Source organism: Anarhichas minor, unplaced genomic scaffold (assembly GCF_050575085.1).
Source record: "Anarhichas minor isolate MPS153535 unplaced genomic scaffold, ASM5057508v1 ptg000023l, whole genome shotgun sequence".
In the NCBI taxonomy this organism is placed as follows: Eukaryota; Metazoa; Chordata; class Actinopteri; order Perciformes; family Anarhichadidae; genus Anarhichas; species Anarhichas minor.
In genome coordinates this window covers 5,170,019-5,188,689 of record NW_027466469.1, presented here as the reverse complement: position 1 = coordinate 5,188,689, position 18,671 = coordinate 5,170,019, and the positions used below count along the sequence as shown (strand labels likewise).

At 42.3% G+C, this 18,671-nt stretch overlaps 2 protein-coding genes across 3 annotated transcripts; both read left to right on the top strand.

Annotated features, from left to right (window-relative positions):
* Window positions 1-420: 420 nt before the first annotated feature.
* LOC142955467 (tripartite motif-containing protein 16-like) lies at window positions 421-2,964 on the top strand. Its single transcript, XM_076096988.1, has one exon. The coding sequence runs from the start codon at window positions 553-555 to the stop codon at window positions 2,227-2,229; it is 1,677 nt and encodes a 558-aa protein (XP_075953103.1). The 5' UTR covers window positions 421-552; the 3' UTR covers window positions 2,230-2,964.
* Window positions 2,965-6,425: 3,461 nt separating this feature from the next.
* acad9 (acyl-CoA dehydrogenase family, member 9) lies at window positions 6,426-18,331 on the top strand. 2 transcript variants are annotated; one of them, XR_012955848.1, is made up of 19 exons: window positions 6,426-6,689; window positions 7,889-7,982; window positions 8,083-8,184; window positions 8,482-8,588; window positions 9,275-9,375; window positions 9,810-9,888; window positions 9,982-10,153; window positions 10,252-10,325; window positions 10,411-10,486; window positions 10,577-10,647; window positions 10,739-10,858; window positions 10,930-11,058; window positions 12,551-12,630; window positions 13,925-14,051; window positions 14,141-14,218; window positions 15,833-15,961; window positions 16,987-17,114; window positions 17,612-17,684; window positions 17,964-18,027. XR_012955848.1 is itself a non-coding variant. In XM_076096909.1 (18 exons), the coding sequence occupies exons 1-18, from the start codon at window positions 6,507-6,509 to the stop codon at window positions 18,062-18,064; spliced, it is 1,896 nt and encodes a 631-aa protein (XP_075953024.1). In that variant the 5' UTR covers window positions 6,428-6,506; the 3' UTR covers window positions 18,065-18,331. The 2 variants fall into 2 exon arrangements, 1 of the variants encoding a protein (XP_075953024.1); XM_076096909.1 differs by lacking the exon at window positions 16,987-17,114 and having other exon boundaries at window positions 6,428-6,689; window positions 17,964-18,331.
* The last annotated feature ends 340 nt before the right edge of the window (window positions 18,332-18,671 follow it).

Genomic DNA, 18,671 nt, shown 5'->3' with positions numbered 1-18,671 from the left:
CTTCAAAGTTGATCATTAAATATGAGAGAAAGGTATTATACGACAATTTAAATGTTTCATATTAGTTTCATTTGATAACTCTTTTGTCAGCTGTTTTTAAGCAGTAAAAGAAAACTGAACAGAATTAGTCTTTTGATGGCTTCATGTTTGTCTATAACTCTTCCTCTGAGGAGACAAGAAATATTTAACAACTACAGAAATTAAATGTTTTCTAAAGTGGAGCAGGTTTTAACCGAGGCTCTGCTTGTAAATGAGGAAGCAAAGTTCACATTCACAGTGCTGCTCCTCTTCCTGGAATGAAGCACAGCTTGATAACCCCTCCTTCTTCCTCCTGCTCTCAAACACAGCCGGCTCCACTCTGTCCACGTGTTTCCTTGTTCCCTCCCCTTCAGATCTACAGTTTTAAAGATGGGTGTAACCAACATGGTGGTGAAGCGATAGAGCTGACAGGCTGCATTCACTGAACAAACACATGTTGTTCAGATCAGAAGTCAAAGCAGAGTCACTTCTAGTGAAGCGAAACTCAGACAGTCGTTGTCACTGAGAGGTGAAATGGCGCAGAAAGGAGTTCAGCTGGATCGGGAAGCCTTCTCTTGTTCCATCTGTCTGGATCTACTGAAGGATCCGGTGACTACTCCCTGTGGACACAGCTACTGCATGAACTGTATTAAAAGCTTCTGGGATGAAGAGGATGTGAAGAAAGTCCACAGCTGCCCTCAGTGTAGGCAGACCTTCACACCGAGGCCTCTCCTGCTGAAAAGCACCATGTTAGCAGTTTTAGTGGAGGAGCTGAAGAAGACTGGACTCCAAGCTGCTCCTGCTGATCACTGCTATGCTGGACCTGAAGATGTGTCCTGTGATGTCTGCACTGGGAGGAAACGGAAAGCCCTCAAGTCCTGTCTCGTCTGTCTGGTCTCTTATTGTGAGAAACACCTCCAGCGTCATTATGATGTAGCTCAATTAAAGAAACACAAGCTGGTGGACCCCTCCAAGAAGCTCCAGGAGAACATCTGCTCTCGTCACAATGAGGTGATGAAGATGTTCTGCCGTACTGATCAGCAGTGTATCTGTTACCTCTGCTCTGTGGATGAACACAAAGGCCACGACACAGTCTCAGCTGCAGCAGAAAGGACTGAGAGGCAGAGAGAGCTGGAGGTGAGTCGACTAAACATCCAGCAGAGAATCCAGGACAGAGAGAAAGACGTGAAGCTGCTTCAGCAGGAGGTGGAGGCCGTCAATCGCTCTGCCGACGAAGCGGTGAAGGACAGCGAGAAGATCTTCACCGAGCTGATCCGTCTCATGGAGAAAAGAAGCTCCGATGTGAAGCAGCAGGTCAGATCCCAGCAGAAAAGTGAAGTGAGTCGAGTCAAAGAGCTTCAGGAGAAGCTGGAGCAGGAGATCTCTGAGCTGAAGAGGAGAGACGCTGAGCTGAAGCTGCTCTCACACACAGAGGATCACAACCAGTTTCTACACAACTACCCCTCACTGTCACCACTCAGAGAACCTACAGACTCGTCCGGCATCGATATCCGTCCTCTGAGCTACTTTGAGGACGTGACGGCGGCTGTGTCAGAAGTCAGAGATAAACTACAGGACGTTCTGAGAGAGAAGTGGACAAACGTCTCACTGGCAGTGACTGAAGTGGACGTTTTACTGTCACACTCACAAGCAGAGCCCAAGACCAGAGCTGAGTTCTTAAGATATTCAAGTGAAATCACACTGGATCCAAACACAGCATACACAGATCTGTTATTATCTGAGGGGAACAGAAAAGCAACATTTATGAGAGAACAACAGTCTTATTCTAGTCACCCAGACAGATTCACTACATATTATCAGGTCCTGAGTAGAGAGAGTCTGACTGGACGTTGTTACTGGGAGGTGGAGTGGAGAGGAGGAGTTCATGTAGCAGTCGCATACAAGAATATCAGCAGAACAAGGAGCTTTAATGAATGTGGTTTTGGATACAATGACAAATCTTGGGCGTTATATTGTAACAAAAACAGTTTTATATTTTTGTACAACAAGATCCAAACTCCCGTCTCAGGTCCTCAGTCCTCCAGAGTAGGAGTGTACCTGGATCACAGAGCAGGTATTCTGTCTTTCTACAGCGTCTCTGAAACCATGACTCTCCTCCACAGAGTCCAGACCACATTCACTCAGCCTCTCTATGCTGGACTTTGGTTTAATTATTTTGGAGCCATTGCTGAGTTCTGTAAACTAAAATAGACAGAAGTGATTAAAGGAACAGCAAATTAATGTTTGTGTTTTAATCCTGAAACTCATTTTGTCTCCATCATTGTCGCTTCATTGCTCATTTTTCTTCACCTGTCAATCAAACATTGAGGGCGGTACTTTGACATCTTGTCATTATTGTTGTGTACATGTTTGAGTTTCTTTAGGTGGAGCTCCTTCCTGTGTCTGTTAAACCATGGAGGCTATCACTGCTCATGATGATCTTTGTTGACCTGAACTGACATTTCTCTTCATGAAAATGTAAACTGCTCTGAGGTTTAAATGTTTGATAAATATATGTATTGATGTATTAGTTAGTTGTTGTTTCTCTTCCACTGCATGTGTCTTAAAGAGAGAAATCACCAGAGCTTCTTTTATCAAAGAGATTTAGTTCTCAGCACTCTTTGTAAAGATTTCTTTCAGTGAAATTATGTTTATTTTCTATAACAGATTAAATGTTGTTCTTGTTGTTTTTTTAATCGTTGTACAAATCAGGTACTATGATGTATTATATAACTAATGATTATAATCATAATCAATAAGTAAATCATTCATTATTCTCTTTTACATAACTGAGATTCTGGTCAAACAAATAGATTATGAGGATGAAGTGAATGTGTTCATGAAATCATTGAACAAGAGTCATTGAACAGACTTTACTGATGGGATGTGAACAAACTGAAGCTTTACATGATGAATAAAGTATTTCTTGATTCAAGAATGAACAAAGTATTTTCTTCTTGTCTTATTTACAGGGTTTCATACAAAGCTGATGGAGAAGATGTGAAACTAATATGAGAGAATAACTGAGTCAGTTTTCCTCCTGAAACACCACAAAGTACAGAGTTCCTGTTTAGAGCAGAAGAACATTAGTCAGTCAGTCTCTGTCCTTTAAACTGTCCTCACTAAAACATCTTAGTCACAGAGAAATGAGCAGAGTTTTATATCACGTGTCGCAATAAAGAGGATTTATTACACTGACATGAAAAAATATATAAAAATAGTGAATTAATTTGGTGAAGTTTGGGTGTGAATAAGTTGTATTGAGTCCTCCTCACACACAGGAGACAACAGATACTGATGGAAGTTCAGAATGAGGTCGTGTTGGTTCAGTGTTTATCTGTCACCTCACAGCCAGACCATGTTGTAAAGTTTGAATCCAGACTCGACTCAAACTTCTTGTGACTCATTTATTTTGTCCAGGGTGAAATCTGTGGACCCACCAAACAGCCTGCTGAGATCAAGAGTTTCTCTAATTTATCCTCAATTAGTGTGGCACTGGGTGTTTGAGGAGACAGGGAAGTATTAGCCCCCCCCCCCCCCCCCCTATTGTTTTGAATTCAGTAAAAGCTAAGGTCTCAGAAACCAGTGGCGGGCCGTGCATTTTATACCTGGGCCTTCACTGCTGTCCTGCAGCTGAAACACAGCTACGGTTATTATTTGTTTCGTGTAAACATGAAGCCAACACCTATAGATCCACTAACTGCAGAGAATACGCCGACACTGCGTCTCCTCTCTGCTCTGACTGCTGCGCGAGGCTTCTGTGAGAGAGTCCACCTGTGAGTGCTTTGGGGCGGCGGAGGGGCTCAGGGCAGCATCAGCTGCTCGTTCACGACAGGACAGAACGTACGTGCTTTAACGTCAGAGTCAAGACACCAGAAAAGTCTCCAACAACACCAGAACAAGTCGCCATGAGGGTTTGGAAAGTCGCCAGATTTAGCGAGAAAGTCATCAAGTTGCCAACACTGGCACCGGCTAAATATGTCCCCAGAGCAACATTGGACGTAACAATGGTTCCTATCACATATTAAACCAAAGAAAAATCCATCTTCATAAAAACAAGTTGTACAAATAATAATATAGAAACAAACATATTAAAGCTACTGCAGATGTAAAAACAAACGCATTTAACTTACCAGAGCTGCTGTTCACTATTTAAAGACAAAGTCCTCCTTTCTTTGTTAACAAAGAGTTTAATCTCACGGTTGTTCAGAACATCCGTGTGTTTTAGTTCCAGTAAGAAGTCCTTCTCGATTCATGGACGCCAGTGAAGACAGTCGAGCCTCCCCAGTTATATTTCTTGAATATGTTTTAATGCGTTTGAGGGCTGAAAATGTCCGCTCAACAGAGGCAGCAGATATTGGGATTGTCACCACCCAACATGTCACACTAGCCCACTGACCAATCACGTATGGCTAGGCCAGCTAGCAGGCTCTGGCACGTCAAAGAATACATGTCAAACTAAAGATCTGATTGGTTGAACACTATGACAATCAACAATATCGTCCCCATTCACTTAAACTGCACATGGATTCACTTGTGAGTCTGCAGGCCTCGGGCCTCTCTTCTTACCTAGAGACACAGAGGTGAAATCTGATTGGATAAAAGCTCTACTTAAAACAAGCTGCACTGGAAGCAGAGCAACTGAGGAAGACAGTAGCTGTGCAATGAGAAAATAAGATAATGGAAAAATATGTTTACAAATTATAATACATGTAGTGTATTTAAGATCAATTATTAAATATATAAAATAGCTATAACTTTGTGATTCTGTTTAGGCCAGCAGAGAAGGCCTTGCAGGCCCTGACGGCCCACCACTGGTTTAGGACATACCTCTATGAGGCTTTTTTTGTACGTCCCATCACGTTACATATACATACCAAATTTCATACAGCTGGGTGAAACCCAAAGTTGGGGCTAAAAGGGGTGCTGTCGAGCCATTTCGTCTAACCTTAGTCCGACACCCCAATTTGCTTGCTATTTTCACAGAGTCAGATTGTTTTGAAGAATGGATGTATAGCCCAAGCACCTCATTTTCCCACTGAAAGACAAAGAATAATAACAATAAACATAATAATAATAATAAATATTAGAAGAACAATAGGTCTTACGCTTGTCTGACTTCGTTGGTGCTCGGGCCCCAAATATTTAATTTCTTTGTGTGTTTTATGGTGCTATAAAACGTTAATAGCGTTCGAGTCAGTATATTCAGAACTATTAAACTGAAATTCACTGTTTGCCAGGTTCTTTGAAGGTAGCAGGCTCGTTCGAGAATCAATCACCGGCGATCAGCGCACAATGCATGCCGGTTAGATTTGTGTCCGATTTGATCCCAACTTGCTCTGACGTCACAAACACGTGGTCAACGATAACCTCACAAGATTGAGGCCGCAGATTTTAGAGCCAGGCGCTGCAGTTGCTCACAATCGACTGCATGACCCAGGGTTATTGCTGAGCTGCACGTTAATGCAGACGTACTTGTAGACTACCTCGGTAGCTCTGGCACGTCAAAGAATACGCCCAGCATGTCAAACTAAAAATCTGATTGGTTGAACACTATGACAATCAATAATATCGTCCCCATATACGTTAATAACCAAAGGCTTCCTAGCGGGCCTCGGGCCTCTCTTCTTACCTAGAGACACAGAGGTGAAATCTGATTGGATAAAAGCTCTACTTAAAACAAGCTGCACTGGAAGCAGAGCAACTGAGGAAGACAGTAGCTGTGCAATGAGAAAATAAGATAATGGGAAAAATAATTAGAATACAATTATAAAATAGCTATACTTTTGTGATTCTGTTCAGGCCAGCAGAGAAGGCTTTGCTGGTCCTGATGGCCCACTGCTGGGGAAATGCTTGGCCTTCACCAGATCAATGAGCTGATTGGCTCTTAGATTTGACAACAAACACCACGTTTTGTAGAAATTCCTGTTTTTCTGTGTAATTGTAATAATCGATGATAGATTGTTGGCTATCAGTCTCATGTTGTGCAACAAAGCTTTAATCTAAAAACATATCTTGTGTGGTTGATAATAATAAAGATTATTTATATAATATATCAAAACGAGCAGCAAAGTGTTTCACAGGCAGACATAAAAAGAACAACGGATAGCATACAATGCAGATACACGCACGTTTCCACATGAACATATATTTACAAACACACATGAATGAATCCGAACGAGGTCTGTAAACTACAAGAAGCCTACAGATTGGATCTAACAGGAAGTAATTGTTTCTTTGACTTCCTGTTTGAAGGCGGCTGAAATCTGTCCGACTTGACCGCAGGTTTTGTTTTTCAACGCCCCCTGCTGCTACCGCCTGCTCTCGTCTACTTCCCAGACGAGGCGCAGCTCATCTCAAACGAGCCTAGCGTCTGGCCATCTGCGTACGTCATCAACACGAGACAGAAACGGGTGAAAGGTATCCCGGCTGTGTTTTTACGTCATACACCTCTGTGCCACACGAAGCAGAGGTCTGTTGCTAGAAGCATGATGAATGTGAACAGAATTGTCGTCCTCTCTAAATCCGTTCAAATCGGACAGCGGCTGCTCGCATGTAATACGAGGCATGCTGGGGAACAAGTGGTCCGCCTCCAGCAGCGGAGGTCCGTTAGAACGCACTCAAGGAACCTCGCGTATGCCAAGGATCTGTTCCTTGGTCAGGTGAACAAGGTAACGTCTCTGAGTGTTTACTTGTCAAATGACTGTCGTTATGATTTAGGCGTAGAGTGAGCTAGTGATGGACGGACGAGGCTATGGGTCTGCCTTTCTATTTGCTGCATTTATTTATCATTAGCCTATTTCACAATTTAAAGGTTGAAGGTTAAAGAAAAGGTTATAGATCAGGGGTATTCTGTTCATATTCAACGAGGTCCAGTGAGAAATAATTTCCTCACGCAAAGGTTCAGAACATCACAGTAATGTAACTTTAGAGCCATAATGATTGAAGTAGCCCAGCAGCTGTATTAACGTCTCTATGTAGCCAACAACTGACTGTCAAATCGAATAAAGAAAATTCAATTGAATAACATCTCAGCAATATTTATCAAATTGAACTGGATGAATTATAAATGATAAATATTAAATTTTTCTCTCGTTTCAAGTAAAAAAAAGGGCTGGATTTCAAAATAAAAAAATTACATAACAAAAAGCTTTTGTAAAATGTTTATGCTGATTCCAAGTATTGTTCTTCAAATCTTTATTCAACTATTTCTTCCATACGTTTTTTGTTTCTACCTCTTATGCTTTTTGAATTATCAAGCATTTTGCAATTTATTTTTGAATGGGATCTCTATGGAGAACATTTTCAAATCCTCTTAAACTTTTTGAACTGTCACATTTTAACTTTTATGATTCTTTCAGATCTTTTCTGACTTTATATTGGGTGTGTATTGCGCAGCTCAGAGTGCGTGATGTCATCGCCAGAGTGAAGAGGAGCTTCAGATTCTTGTGAAAATTATATTTCTATTTTGCCACTGATTCCACAATTTTCACTCATGCATAATTTTTTTGGTGAAAGTGTAGCTAATCCTGTCCTGGTCTCGACAGATGACTGTGGAATCCAACAGATTTACACATTTAGAAAAAGTGGAAAAGTGAGAGGAAGTCCAAATATCTGCTCCACAGAGACCAATGTTAAGAACATCTTCCACAGACAACCGTACAACATTTCTACATCGCCACTGACTATGACTAGTACTACTACTACTGCTATTACTGCTACTTCAAATACTGCTATTACTTCTTATTCTACTGCTGTTATTTCAACTACTATGACCTCTACTACAGCTATTACTACGACTACTGATACTACTACTTTTACTACTTTTTCTTCTGAAGCTAATAATACTTCCAGTGCGTTTGTCCCCCAGGCTGAGGTCTTTCCTTACCCAGAGATTGGAAATGAAGAAGTGGACGAGCTCAACCAGCTTGTTGCGCCCGTGGAAAAATTCTTCAACGAGGAAGGTGAGAGAGATCTGATATGTATGCTAAGAGCAGCATACATATGTTTTTATGCATGAATATTGATGCTAGAATTGATGATGAATGTTTATTGTGATTTTAGTTGACTCGGCTAAAATTGACAGAGAAGCCAAAATCCCTCCAGAGACGTTGAATGGGCTGAAGGAGCTCGGGCTGTTTGGGATCATGGTTCCGGAGGAGTATGGTAAGATGACCAGCTCTTTGTGAGTTCTAACTTAAGCTAGTTATGACTAAGTGGATATTAGACCATTAAAACAGGTCGCAACACACAAATAAGTTCTTAGACTAGTTGTTTATAAAAATGTGCAGCTGTGTAACGGCCAGGTATTAGGCAATCCATCCACTACAGTTTATACCCAACCCTGAGTTAAAATAGCTCCACAACTGGTTGTCTCTCATGCACGTTAGAAATACAGTAATAGTCCCACCGTGTCCTATCAGCACAAGCTAAAGGAGGTGTCTTTTTTTCTTTTTGTCCCAGGGGGTCTCGGATTGTCCAACACCGTGTATGCACGACTGGCAGAGGTCACCTCATTAGACGGCTCTATTGCTGTGACACTGGCTGCACATCAAGCCATTGGGCTGAAGGTAAAAATGAGATGATGTCACATTGTATATTAAATTCTTCTCTTCACTTGGCTCATCATGAGCGTGTCCGTCATGGGGAGGAACTGGAGGGAAGGTTTTAGCCTGGCGGCAACCTCTGGATATGTTGAGTGAAGCCGATGCGGAAGTTACTTAAACTTGCATTCTCTCTACTGACCAGCAGGGGGCGACTCCTCTTGTTGCAAAAAGAAGTCTGATTGTATAGAAGTCTATGAGAAAATGACTTTACTTCTCTCTTGATTTATTCCCTCAGTAAACATGAGTTTATGGTCTCAATCTCTAGTTTCAAGTCTTCTTCAGTACAGCATGATGTTCATTTAGTAAATGATGGTCCATTTAGAGTCAAATAGACCATAAAGCAGAGTATGCTTTAGGGCGGGCTTACTGTGATTGACAGGTTGCTACCATTACCAGAGCCGTATACGACGTCTCTACGTCACTCCTCCGCATTCCAAATATGGTAACTTCCGTTCATTGGATGCACAAAAAAAATAGCGAGCGCCGTATTCCAAGATGGCGAAGGCCAACTCGAGGCTTCATAACAGCAGTCCACAAACCAGTGGGTGACGCCACGATGACCACGTCCACTTCTTATATACAGTCTGGTTTTAGCCTGTGATAGCACGGTTGGTATCGAGGTTCTTGCTAACAGCTGTTTGGCGTTTCAGGGGATTCTGATAGCAGGAAATGAAGCCCAGAAGCAGAAGTATCTGCCCAAACTGGCCTCTGGAGAACACATTGCAGCGTTCTGTCTGACTGAGCCTGGAAGGTAACTTCACTGAAACCTCATTTACATTTTGCAGCCCAGTTGCAGATGAAGATCTGTAGAATTAGACGACAGTGGTGACTCCAGTGATCCAAACATTTCCAATAACTCCGATTGTTGTAAAGTCGAAACGTATCGAAAAAAAAAGAAGATGTAATCATTCCTGAAATTCAGAACATGTTTTTAAGTCACAAAATATTGTGCTTCAATCCATATTTGTTGGTGTTTATCCTTTCAAAAGCAACATTTTAACTGCGGTCAGGGAGGGAGTGAACGCTTTTTAAAGGCACTGTACCCGGCTCAGTAATTAGCTCAGTAATAAGATTTCCAACCAATCAGAAACGAGCAGTTCCCACCGCAAGGGTGACGTTGTGATGTCGTCTTTACTTTACTTTGGTTGGGTAAGCTTAACTAACGCTCAGTTTGATCCATTTCAGTGGAAGTGATGCAGCCTCCATTCAGACCCGTGCGACCCTGTCGGAAGACGGCAAACATTACCTGATCAACGGCTCCAAGGTGAGGGCAATTCATTCTTTACCCTCGCTCATTCGTTATTGGTTTTGCCCTGAACTCTGAAGATCCCCCATCTGTCAACTTGTGTGTCACCAGTTTTGGATTTCAAACGGCGACATGGCAGATGTCATGACCGTGTTCGCCAGGACGGAGGTGGTCGTAGATGGCGTGAAGAAAGATAAGATCTCTGCGTTTATCGTGGAGAGGGCTTTCGGGGGCGTCACCAGCGGCAAGCTCGAGGACAAACTGGGCATCCGGGGCTCCAACAGTGAGCCTCTCATGATTCAGATAGGAGGGGGCGAATACATGGGAGGGATCTTTGGTAGAGTTTGTGTCATTTGTAACCAAACTATTTGACTTTTCCAGCTTGCGAAGTGTCCTTTGACAACGTCCCCGTGCCAGTGGAGAACATCATAGGAGAAGTAGGAGGTGGGTTCAAGGTAAGCTTCATCCTTTATCCACGTGACTGTCTCTGCTGAGGGCGTGGTGGTTTGCTTACCGACCCGTTCTCTTTGTGTTGGACAGGTCGCCATGAACATCCTGAACTCGGGGAGGTTCAGTATGGGCAGTTCTTCAGCTGGAATGATTAAAAAACTGATCGGTAAAAAAAAAAACATTGTTAAAGAACTTCCATGTGTTGGTTTTGTAGAGATAATTTCATTTAGACTTTTGTCTTTTTCTTTTTTTATAGAATTGACTGCTGAGTACGCCGTAACCAGAAAGCAGTTCAACAAAAGCCTGGGTGAATTCGGAATGATTCAGGTACGGTCTACTTTTTTCCCTCCGTTGTGAATAAGCGACTCCACTCGTGCTGGTCCGAGGTGAATAAAGTGTCTTTGCCCTGTGACTGCAGGAGAAGTTCGCATTGATGGCTGTCAATGCCTTTGTGATGGAGAGCATGGCGTACCTGACAGCGGGGATGATGGACAGACCGGGCCTTCCAGACTGTTCTCTGGAGGCTGCCATGGTTAAGGTTAGACGGCTTCTCATCAAATCTTGTTCATGTAAAAAAATAGAATGTCTCATATTGTGTTTTCTGTTCAGGTGTTCAGCTCAGAGGGAGGCTGGATTTGTGTCAGTGAAGCTCTGCAGGTCCTGGGAGGTCTGGGTTACACCAAGAACTACCCCTACGAGCGCTACGTCAGGGACTGTCGCATCCTGCCCATCTTCGAGGTAAAAGGGGACGCCTGATGGGATCTCTAAAAGAGGATGATTATTATAACCAAATCATTTTTCTTTTGCTTTATTTCTCATGCAGATTACCGTCTAATTGACGTGTGTATGTATTACATGAATATAATGTAATGAAATGGTCAGCTTCCCTATTTACTACATTTTATTGACTGTTTTGAAATATAGTACATCTGTTTTGAAATATAGTACATCTGTTTTGAAATATAGTACATCTGTTTTGAAATACAGTACAGCTGTTTTGAAATACAGTACAGCTGTTTTGAAATACAGTACAGCTGTTTTGAAATACAGTACAGCTGTTTCGAAATACAGTACAGCTGTTTGTATGTTTGTAAATACAGTACAGCTGTTTTATGGGCGGCTTCAACCACAAGTGCTCTTCCCCGTGCTTATTGTATTCATGATTGTAACGTGCACCAGCCTCAAGTAGCCAGCCGGAAGCAGACCAGTCACCGCGAGGTTTTTATCCTCTTTTTATATATATTAAAAAAAGAAAGAAAAAAAATAAAACACAACAGAATCATTCCTATTCAAATGCTGTTGTAGTGTTCAAGTAGTCCACTGAAAGGGGTCTTTTCATCCATGCTAACGTATGTAAATACATATTAAAGCTACGGTAATGCTATATGTGTTTTTTTTACCTTACTCCGTTATACTTTGCCTCGTGGTGACCCGTCTGCTTCCAGCTGGCTACCTGAGGCTGGTGCTGCAGGCACATTGAGATCATGCCAGGAAATAGAAAGTCCTTTTCTCTCAATGAAAAACATAGTCACCTCTATGCTTCTGACAAACTGTCAGGTACGCCAAGCATCCCATCACACCCATCACCCTGACATAAAGTTTTAGGTCACCAGCATCACCAGCACCCATCACAAAGGCACTGCCTGCAGCAGTGAAATCCAAGCAAGGAGAATGAGTCATGGCTGCTGGTGACAGTTAACCAATGTGCCTATAGGGGAAAGCACCAGTGGTTAAAACCACCCTGAAACAGGTGAAGCAGGGATTGAAAAAAAGTAATTTATATGGTAATCTGCATGAGAAATAAAAACAAAAACATAAAATATTTTGTTGAAATAGTCACCTGTTTACAGTGATCAGTTTGAGCTGGACAGATGTGATCACTTTAGAGGTTTCCTCTGTCGTTCTTCTCTCTGGGCATTAGTTCCAACTTCGACCATCACAGGTCATGTTCTCTGTCCTATTCCTGTCACTTCTTTGGCATAAAGAGGGGAATCAAACGTGTTTTATGTGGGTGAGACTCGACTGCAGTTGGTTTAAGAGGATCATTTCTGTCAGTGGCCACCAGGTGGCACATTTGACTTTGAAATCCGAGGTCTTGCATGGACTGCTTTTTAGTTAAGGACTAAGGAGTCTTTCTGTAGTTTGATGGACCATGAGGTGTGAATCAATCACACTCGGTTTTATTGGAGTTAATAGTGTGCAATTTGTAAGATTCTGTTGCTGTTTTCAGGGTACCAATGAAATCCTGAGGATGTACATCGCTCTCACTGGAATGCAGTACGCTGGCAAAGTCCTCACAGGGAAGATAAAGTAAGCTTCTGGAGGTTATTCAATATATTCATTAATACCGTGACATTGGACGAGATGTAAATTGTGATTTTGGTTAGTGTAGTTTTTCTTTTGTCTTGGACACTTCAGGGCAGGGGTCTATATTATCTATAATAATAATAATAATAATAATTAAAAGTTAGACGTGATAATAAAAATATCCCCATAGTCGAAATTATGAGATACTTAAACACAGTGATAGAAGCAGCTCTTTGGCTGGTTACTGTACACTTGACATGGAAATGTATTGTGAGTACATTGAAGACTACTCTAAACGTGGCTTTAATACACATGAAATACTTCACGTGGGATTGTGCAAACGCACCCTTGAAAGGATTTTAAGCATTGAACAAAGTTATTGTAATAACTTGCGTTTGATATTTGTCTTTGATGTTTCTTTAATAGTTTGATAGAGTAATGTGGGTTTCTTAACCCTAAATTAAAAGGATTTAAGTTATAATAACAGAAATGTGCTTAAATATATCTTTACATTTATATAACTGCATGTACAATATTTTTACACTTGAATAAACAATAATCAAATGCAGAGAGTTATTTAACAATAAGTTAGGAGTAGTTACATTTACACAGTCTTACATTTACAACCGGCCCTTTGAGGGCGACCGTGATGCTGATGTGGCCCAGAGTGAAAATGAGTTTGAGACCCCTGCTTCAGGGCATCCCTCCAAAACAACATGAAAATCATATACATGTTTCATTAATATTCTGGAGCTGCCGTCGCTAACACGTTAGCAAAGCCTGTACTTAGCAGCTACGTAGCAACATTAGCATGTATTTGGAGATGTGTTTCCGTGTCCTGTATTTATTCTGTTTTGTCTCCTCCACCAACTCGTGAGGAAAGAAATCTCTCTCTCTCTCTCTCTAGCTGCCAAATGCTCCTCTGTAATCACCAGCTAGTCGCTAATTGTTTCTGCTGTTTGTTGCTAAGCGAGTAGTGTTGGTAGTGTAGTTTTTTTTATCAGGTTTTTTTGAAAGCGCTGATAGTCGAGAGCCGATCAAACAATCTCAATTTTAAAACCCAAAACTCTGTAGAGCCGAGGTGAACTGCAGAGTCGGGTAACAGTTCTCTGTGGGCTCATTACTACGAGCGACTCCTTTCCCTTCACACAAACATTTTTCTCCATTGATATTATAGGAATATGAATAAATGTAATGCTTCTGTGGTCTTAAAAGGCTGAAATCTATGTGGACGTGAATGCGTTATGGATTTTCTTCACTGAAACACCATCTCGTCTTTTCTCCGCTCTGCCTGCAGGGAGATGAAGAAAGGAAACATTGGCATGGCTCTGGGCATAGTGGGCAAGAAACTGAGGAGCTCATTGGGAAGTACAGCGGACCTCGGCCTGACGGGGAAGGACGGAGTGGTGCACCCCAGCCTGGCAGTGAGACATTCTATCTGAACTTGGAGGGTTACGGTTTCTGTAAATCTACGTATGCATTGGTTGACGCTCTGGAGTTTTTCTGTTTACAGGAAAGCTCAAAGAAGTTTGAACAGAATGTCTGCCTCTTCGGATCGACCGTGGAGAGCCTGCTGTACAGATATGGAAAGGTAACGTTTTGTTCTTTTACATTCTGGAAAGTAGCTGTGGGATCTTCTTGAATGTACTAGTTGTTTGTAATTGGCAGTAGATATCTGTTTGTGTCTCTGAGGTGTTCAGACAGCTGCTCTCCTTCACTGTGCTTTTGTGACCACGGCTTCCCCACAGACGCTATAAACCTGTTGGAAACAGATCGGCTTTTCCAGATCCCTACTTCCTGTGTCGTTCCCCTCAGAGGGCTTTCATCACACTGCAGTCTCCAGCTGCTGAGCAATGAGACCTAGAATATTTAAGTTGAGGATTATGTGGGGATCTATTAGCAGAAATGAAATATGATATTTATAACTATGTTTTTATTCGTGTATAGTCACGTCATGTTTCTGTTGGCTTAGAATCAGCCCTTCATATCTACTTGGGGGGCGGGTCCTCTTATTAAGGACAGCTCCTATTAGAGAGCAGGAACTTTCCCCAGGGACTAGGAACCCTTTGAGGAAGTCATTACGACAGCAGGGATGGCCGTCGCTGGTTGGCTTTAGATGGCGTACAGCGTCATTCATGACACAAGGAAGTACTCCGGTATGGCTTTGGGACCAGAGGAGGTCATTTCTCTCTTGTTTGATGGCAGCAAAAGTAAAGTCGCTTCTCGACTCATTTAGAAGAAGAAAATAAAGAAGAGACCTCCACCAGCCCGCCTCAGTGTCCGGGTCTTTAGATCGCTATGGAAACACAGAAAACATTGGGCTGAAGTTCCTTTAACAGATGGTCCTGCATGGGACTTATTATTTGGTGTTACTGATAGGAGAGAAGACCCAAGCGCTAATAAAGTGGAATGTTCCTTTAAAAGGTACTCCTTCTAATAGCTTGGAGTGTTTAGTGTGTAAGATGTGGGTCACACCCAGTCTACTGCACTTACTACATTTAGACATCTTCCCACGGAGAGGTCACAAATGGTTAAACCTGCCGAGAGAAGAGCCCCGCTGTCACACACGAGCCCGGGTGGGACCCTGGTGTCTGTATGGACTCGTGTCAAACACAGGAAGTGATTTATCTACAACTTACGGGCTAAATCCAAACCGAGAGCTCAGCCGGGCTGAGAGCACATTTAATTTCTCCCTCTGTGGTGTTTTTGGGGAGAGGCCCTCTTGAAGAAGTGTTCCACAAAAATGTCCCAAAAGTTCCAAAGCTGTCACTACTGGGAGTAATACCAGAAGGTATTGATGCGATGACAAATATTGCTTAAAGCAGCAATTAAATGCATCGCAGTGAAGTTGCTAAAACCTCGCCCCCAAAACATACAACATCTGGACCGAGAAGTGTAAGAGGAAACTTACAGACAGAAGACATTACATGCTCCGGAAACAGATATAAATATAACAGATATAAATGTTAACAGTGAAGTGACTCTAAATCCTGCTACACATCCTGAATCAAACACTTTGTCATCTCATCTCGTATACTCGCACCATTCTCACACTCACACACACACACACACACACTTCCCCCTGAATATGATTGAATCATCTGCAGAAATTGAACCTCCTCACTGTATTACAGAGACACGACTTTAACCATCTCTGAGGTTGGGAATGATTGATGATTAAAGTGTCCCGTTATTGTTGTTTCAGACCATAGTGGATGAACAGCTCATCCTGAAGAGAGTAGCAGATGTGCTGATCAACCTCTACGCCATGACGGCTGTGTTGTCCAGAACCAGCCGCTCCATCAGCATCGGGCTCAGGAATCACGACCACGAGGTGTGTACAGTACACACACACACACACACACACACACACCAAAGCTTTAATTGACACATACTCAGGAGTGTCCAGATTTATTTGGCCAAGCAGAATTAGGAAGAAAACACAATCTTTCTGAAATCCTCCATTAACCATTTAAATACTTGGCTACACCACGTGTACGGAGGAAGAGCGTCCGTGGTCATAACTTCAAAGGCCGTATAGGCCGACCTACACACCTGGAATTAATACTCAGGTTGAGCGGATTTCTCTGTCTTTCACAGTGAAAGACGTTTTCCATTTGGCTCAACAGATTGGTACGCATCGGTTTCTCTATATTGACACCATCTATCACTGATAGTAGGAGCAGAGCCTCACTGAACCCGTACAGTACCGTGTGGCTGTAGAGCAGCAGCTTCAGTCCTCCGTGTGTCGATACAGCATGTGTCCAGGCACAGGAGTGAGTGTACACAACGTACTTGTTTTGTGAACACACAATCATTAGTTGTAAAACGGAAGGATATAGACTTTAAGTGTAAAATGTACGCTGTCCAGCAGCCTGTATAGACAGCCGGACCGGTTAAAGGTACGGTGTGTACATCTATTGGCAGGTTTAGAATGTCATCACCATGTTTTCTTGAGTGTTGTAAACACCTGAAAATAAGAATTGTTGTGTTAATGTAGAATGAGCCGTCTATACACGTATAAATCTACACACACACACACACACACACACACACACACACACACACACACACACAAAATAAGCTTGTATACTACCCACATTGTAATGATCTAACGTTGAAAATCTACAAAGTTTCTGTTTAATCAAAACACACGTCGTTCCTAATTAGCTCAGGCTGTTTTCACTGCAGCAAGTCGTCTACTGAACGCAATTAAAGCAGCATGTCAACATTCTGTCACCTCTGATTCTGTGCTCTTTTGTTGCCAAGCCGTTTAATTGTGTCCATTATGTGCGAGTGCTTTGACTTGTTTACTTAGATGTAGTATAGCTATAATTTTTACTTTGCTCTTTTGTCGAGGTGTAACGACAGCATGTGCCGCTCCACCTTCAAGCAAAGCAGAGCCCACCAGCGCTCAATGGAGAGCCATTAGAGAAGCCTCCTGTGTTTCAGATGGGCAGCAGTGTTCCTCTCCGCTGTAGCTACAGGCATAACACGCAGCGGCCCCACCCTTTGTGTTTTATGTAAAACACGCACAGAGGCTTTAGAGATCCTGTCTAACTGAATTCCATTCCAAAAATAGTCGTTTGTGTCTTTTTTCCTTTCTTTTTTTGTTTCGCCCCAGGATCACCGAGTAATTCAAACCAAGTTCTGAATTATTTCAAAAGCAAATGTGGCTTCAATCATCCAGCGTAGTTCCACATGATAGAAGCTTGGTTCATGTTTGGTTTTGGGCCTGTTCATTTCGTGTAAATAATAAAAAATAAAAAAAACTGCTAATCTGACATATTTGTGTAAATTGAAACCTATGGGTTATTGATGAAAATGGAAGCTGCGAACCTTTGCAACAGTCTCCCTTCACATTTGATTAGTTCCTGACATTTAGTGCTTTCAACTGCCTCCTGCATCATATTCTGTGTGTGTGTGTGTGTTCCAGTTGGATTCATGTCTGCCGTTTTCTTTTTTTGCACGTTTATTTTTCTAGGTGCTGCTCGCAAACACATTCTGCAGCGACGCTTTCTTCAAGAACAATTACTGGATGACTCAGTTGCAGAAACGTAAGTACAACACAAAATGGTAATTGAGAACAGCCCCTTGCCTCGTTTTTTTTTTTTTTTTTACTGCATCTCAGTACAAAAGACTTGCATGTGTTACGGAATTTCCCCCAACAACAGCCCACATACCAACACACGAAACCCCTTGCTGCTTCTCATTTTCACACGGAGCGTGTTTTGTATGTGATCCAGATTTATCCGGTGACATGATCCAGACAGATAAAAAAAAATAAGTTGTTTCATATTCAACGAGCGAATGTGATTCCCACGTCCATTTTTCAGACTCGCCCGAGAACAACGACGCCAACATCAAGAAGATCGCCAGAGAGGTCCTGGAGAACCGAGCCTACGTCTGCTCTCACCCCCTCGAGCGGACATACTGAGCCGTCCCGTGTGACCGGAGTGCTGTGGCTCCTGTCTTCTGATTGGACGATGTGGACCGGTGCAATTCACAGCTCCAGTGATTGTGACTCTATTAGTACTTACTTTGGTTGACATTATTCCTACACCCAATGAATAACTTAAGAGATTTATGTTAGTAGATACTATATTTTATTAACTTGGCTTCAAAGGTAACACTTTTGGGGACATGGCGTTACGAGCTTCATTCAAAGGGCTTATTAAGTTTAAAATAAAGTACTTGCACAAGATACGAGTTTTAATGGTTATTGGCCTACTTGGTCGACACTTTAGTTTTTGTGAGGTGCATACTTCTGAAAAGTGAAGACGCTCCTCTCGCGGTCCGTCAGAGGCAGGCCAGTCCACTTCTACTGGAAGGAGCGCTGCTTCCTGAATCCACTGTGAGAAGCAGACAGAACATAGCGCATGAACACAAAAGCCTTTCATGGTTCTCTCTATAGTCTACTGGAAAACTCCTATATGAAGCCCAGCAATGTTGTGTCCCATCAACGTTTATGATTAAAATATAATCTATGAGCTTAGTCTTGGTTGCTAAAAGTTGCATGTTGGGCAATTGGAGTTATTAGCATA

What these genes read in the sequence shown, in the direction of transcription:
- LOC142955467 (XM_076096988.1), top strand. Translation starts at nt 553, where the DNA reads ATGGCGCAGAAAGGAGTTCAGCTGGATCGGGAAGCCTTCTCTTGTTCC.
- acad9 (XM_076096909.1), top strand. Translation starts at nt 6,507, where the DNA reads ATGATGAATGTGAACAGAATTGTCGTCCTCTCTAAATCCGTTCAAATC. An exon ending in TGGAGGCTGCCATGGTTAAG is followed by an intron (nt 10,859 to 10,929) that starts GTTAGACGGCTT and finishes TTTTCTGTTCAG; the next exon opens with GTGTTCAGCTCAGAGGGAGG. An exon ending in GATGACTCAGTTGCAGAAAC is followed by an intron (nt 17,685 to 17,963) that starts GTAAGTACAACA and finishes TCCATTTTTCAG; the next exon opens with ACTCGCCCGAGAACAACGAC.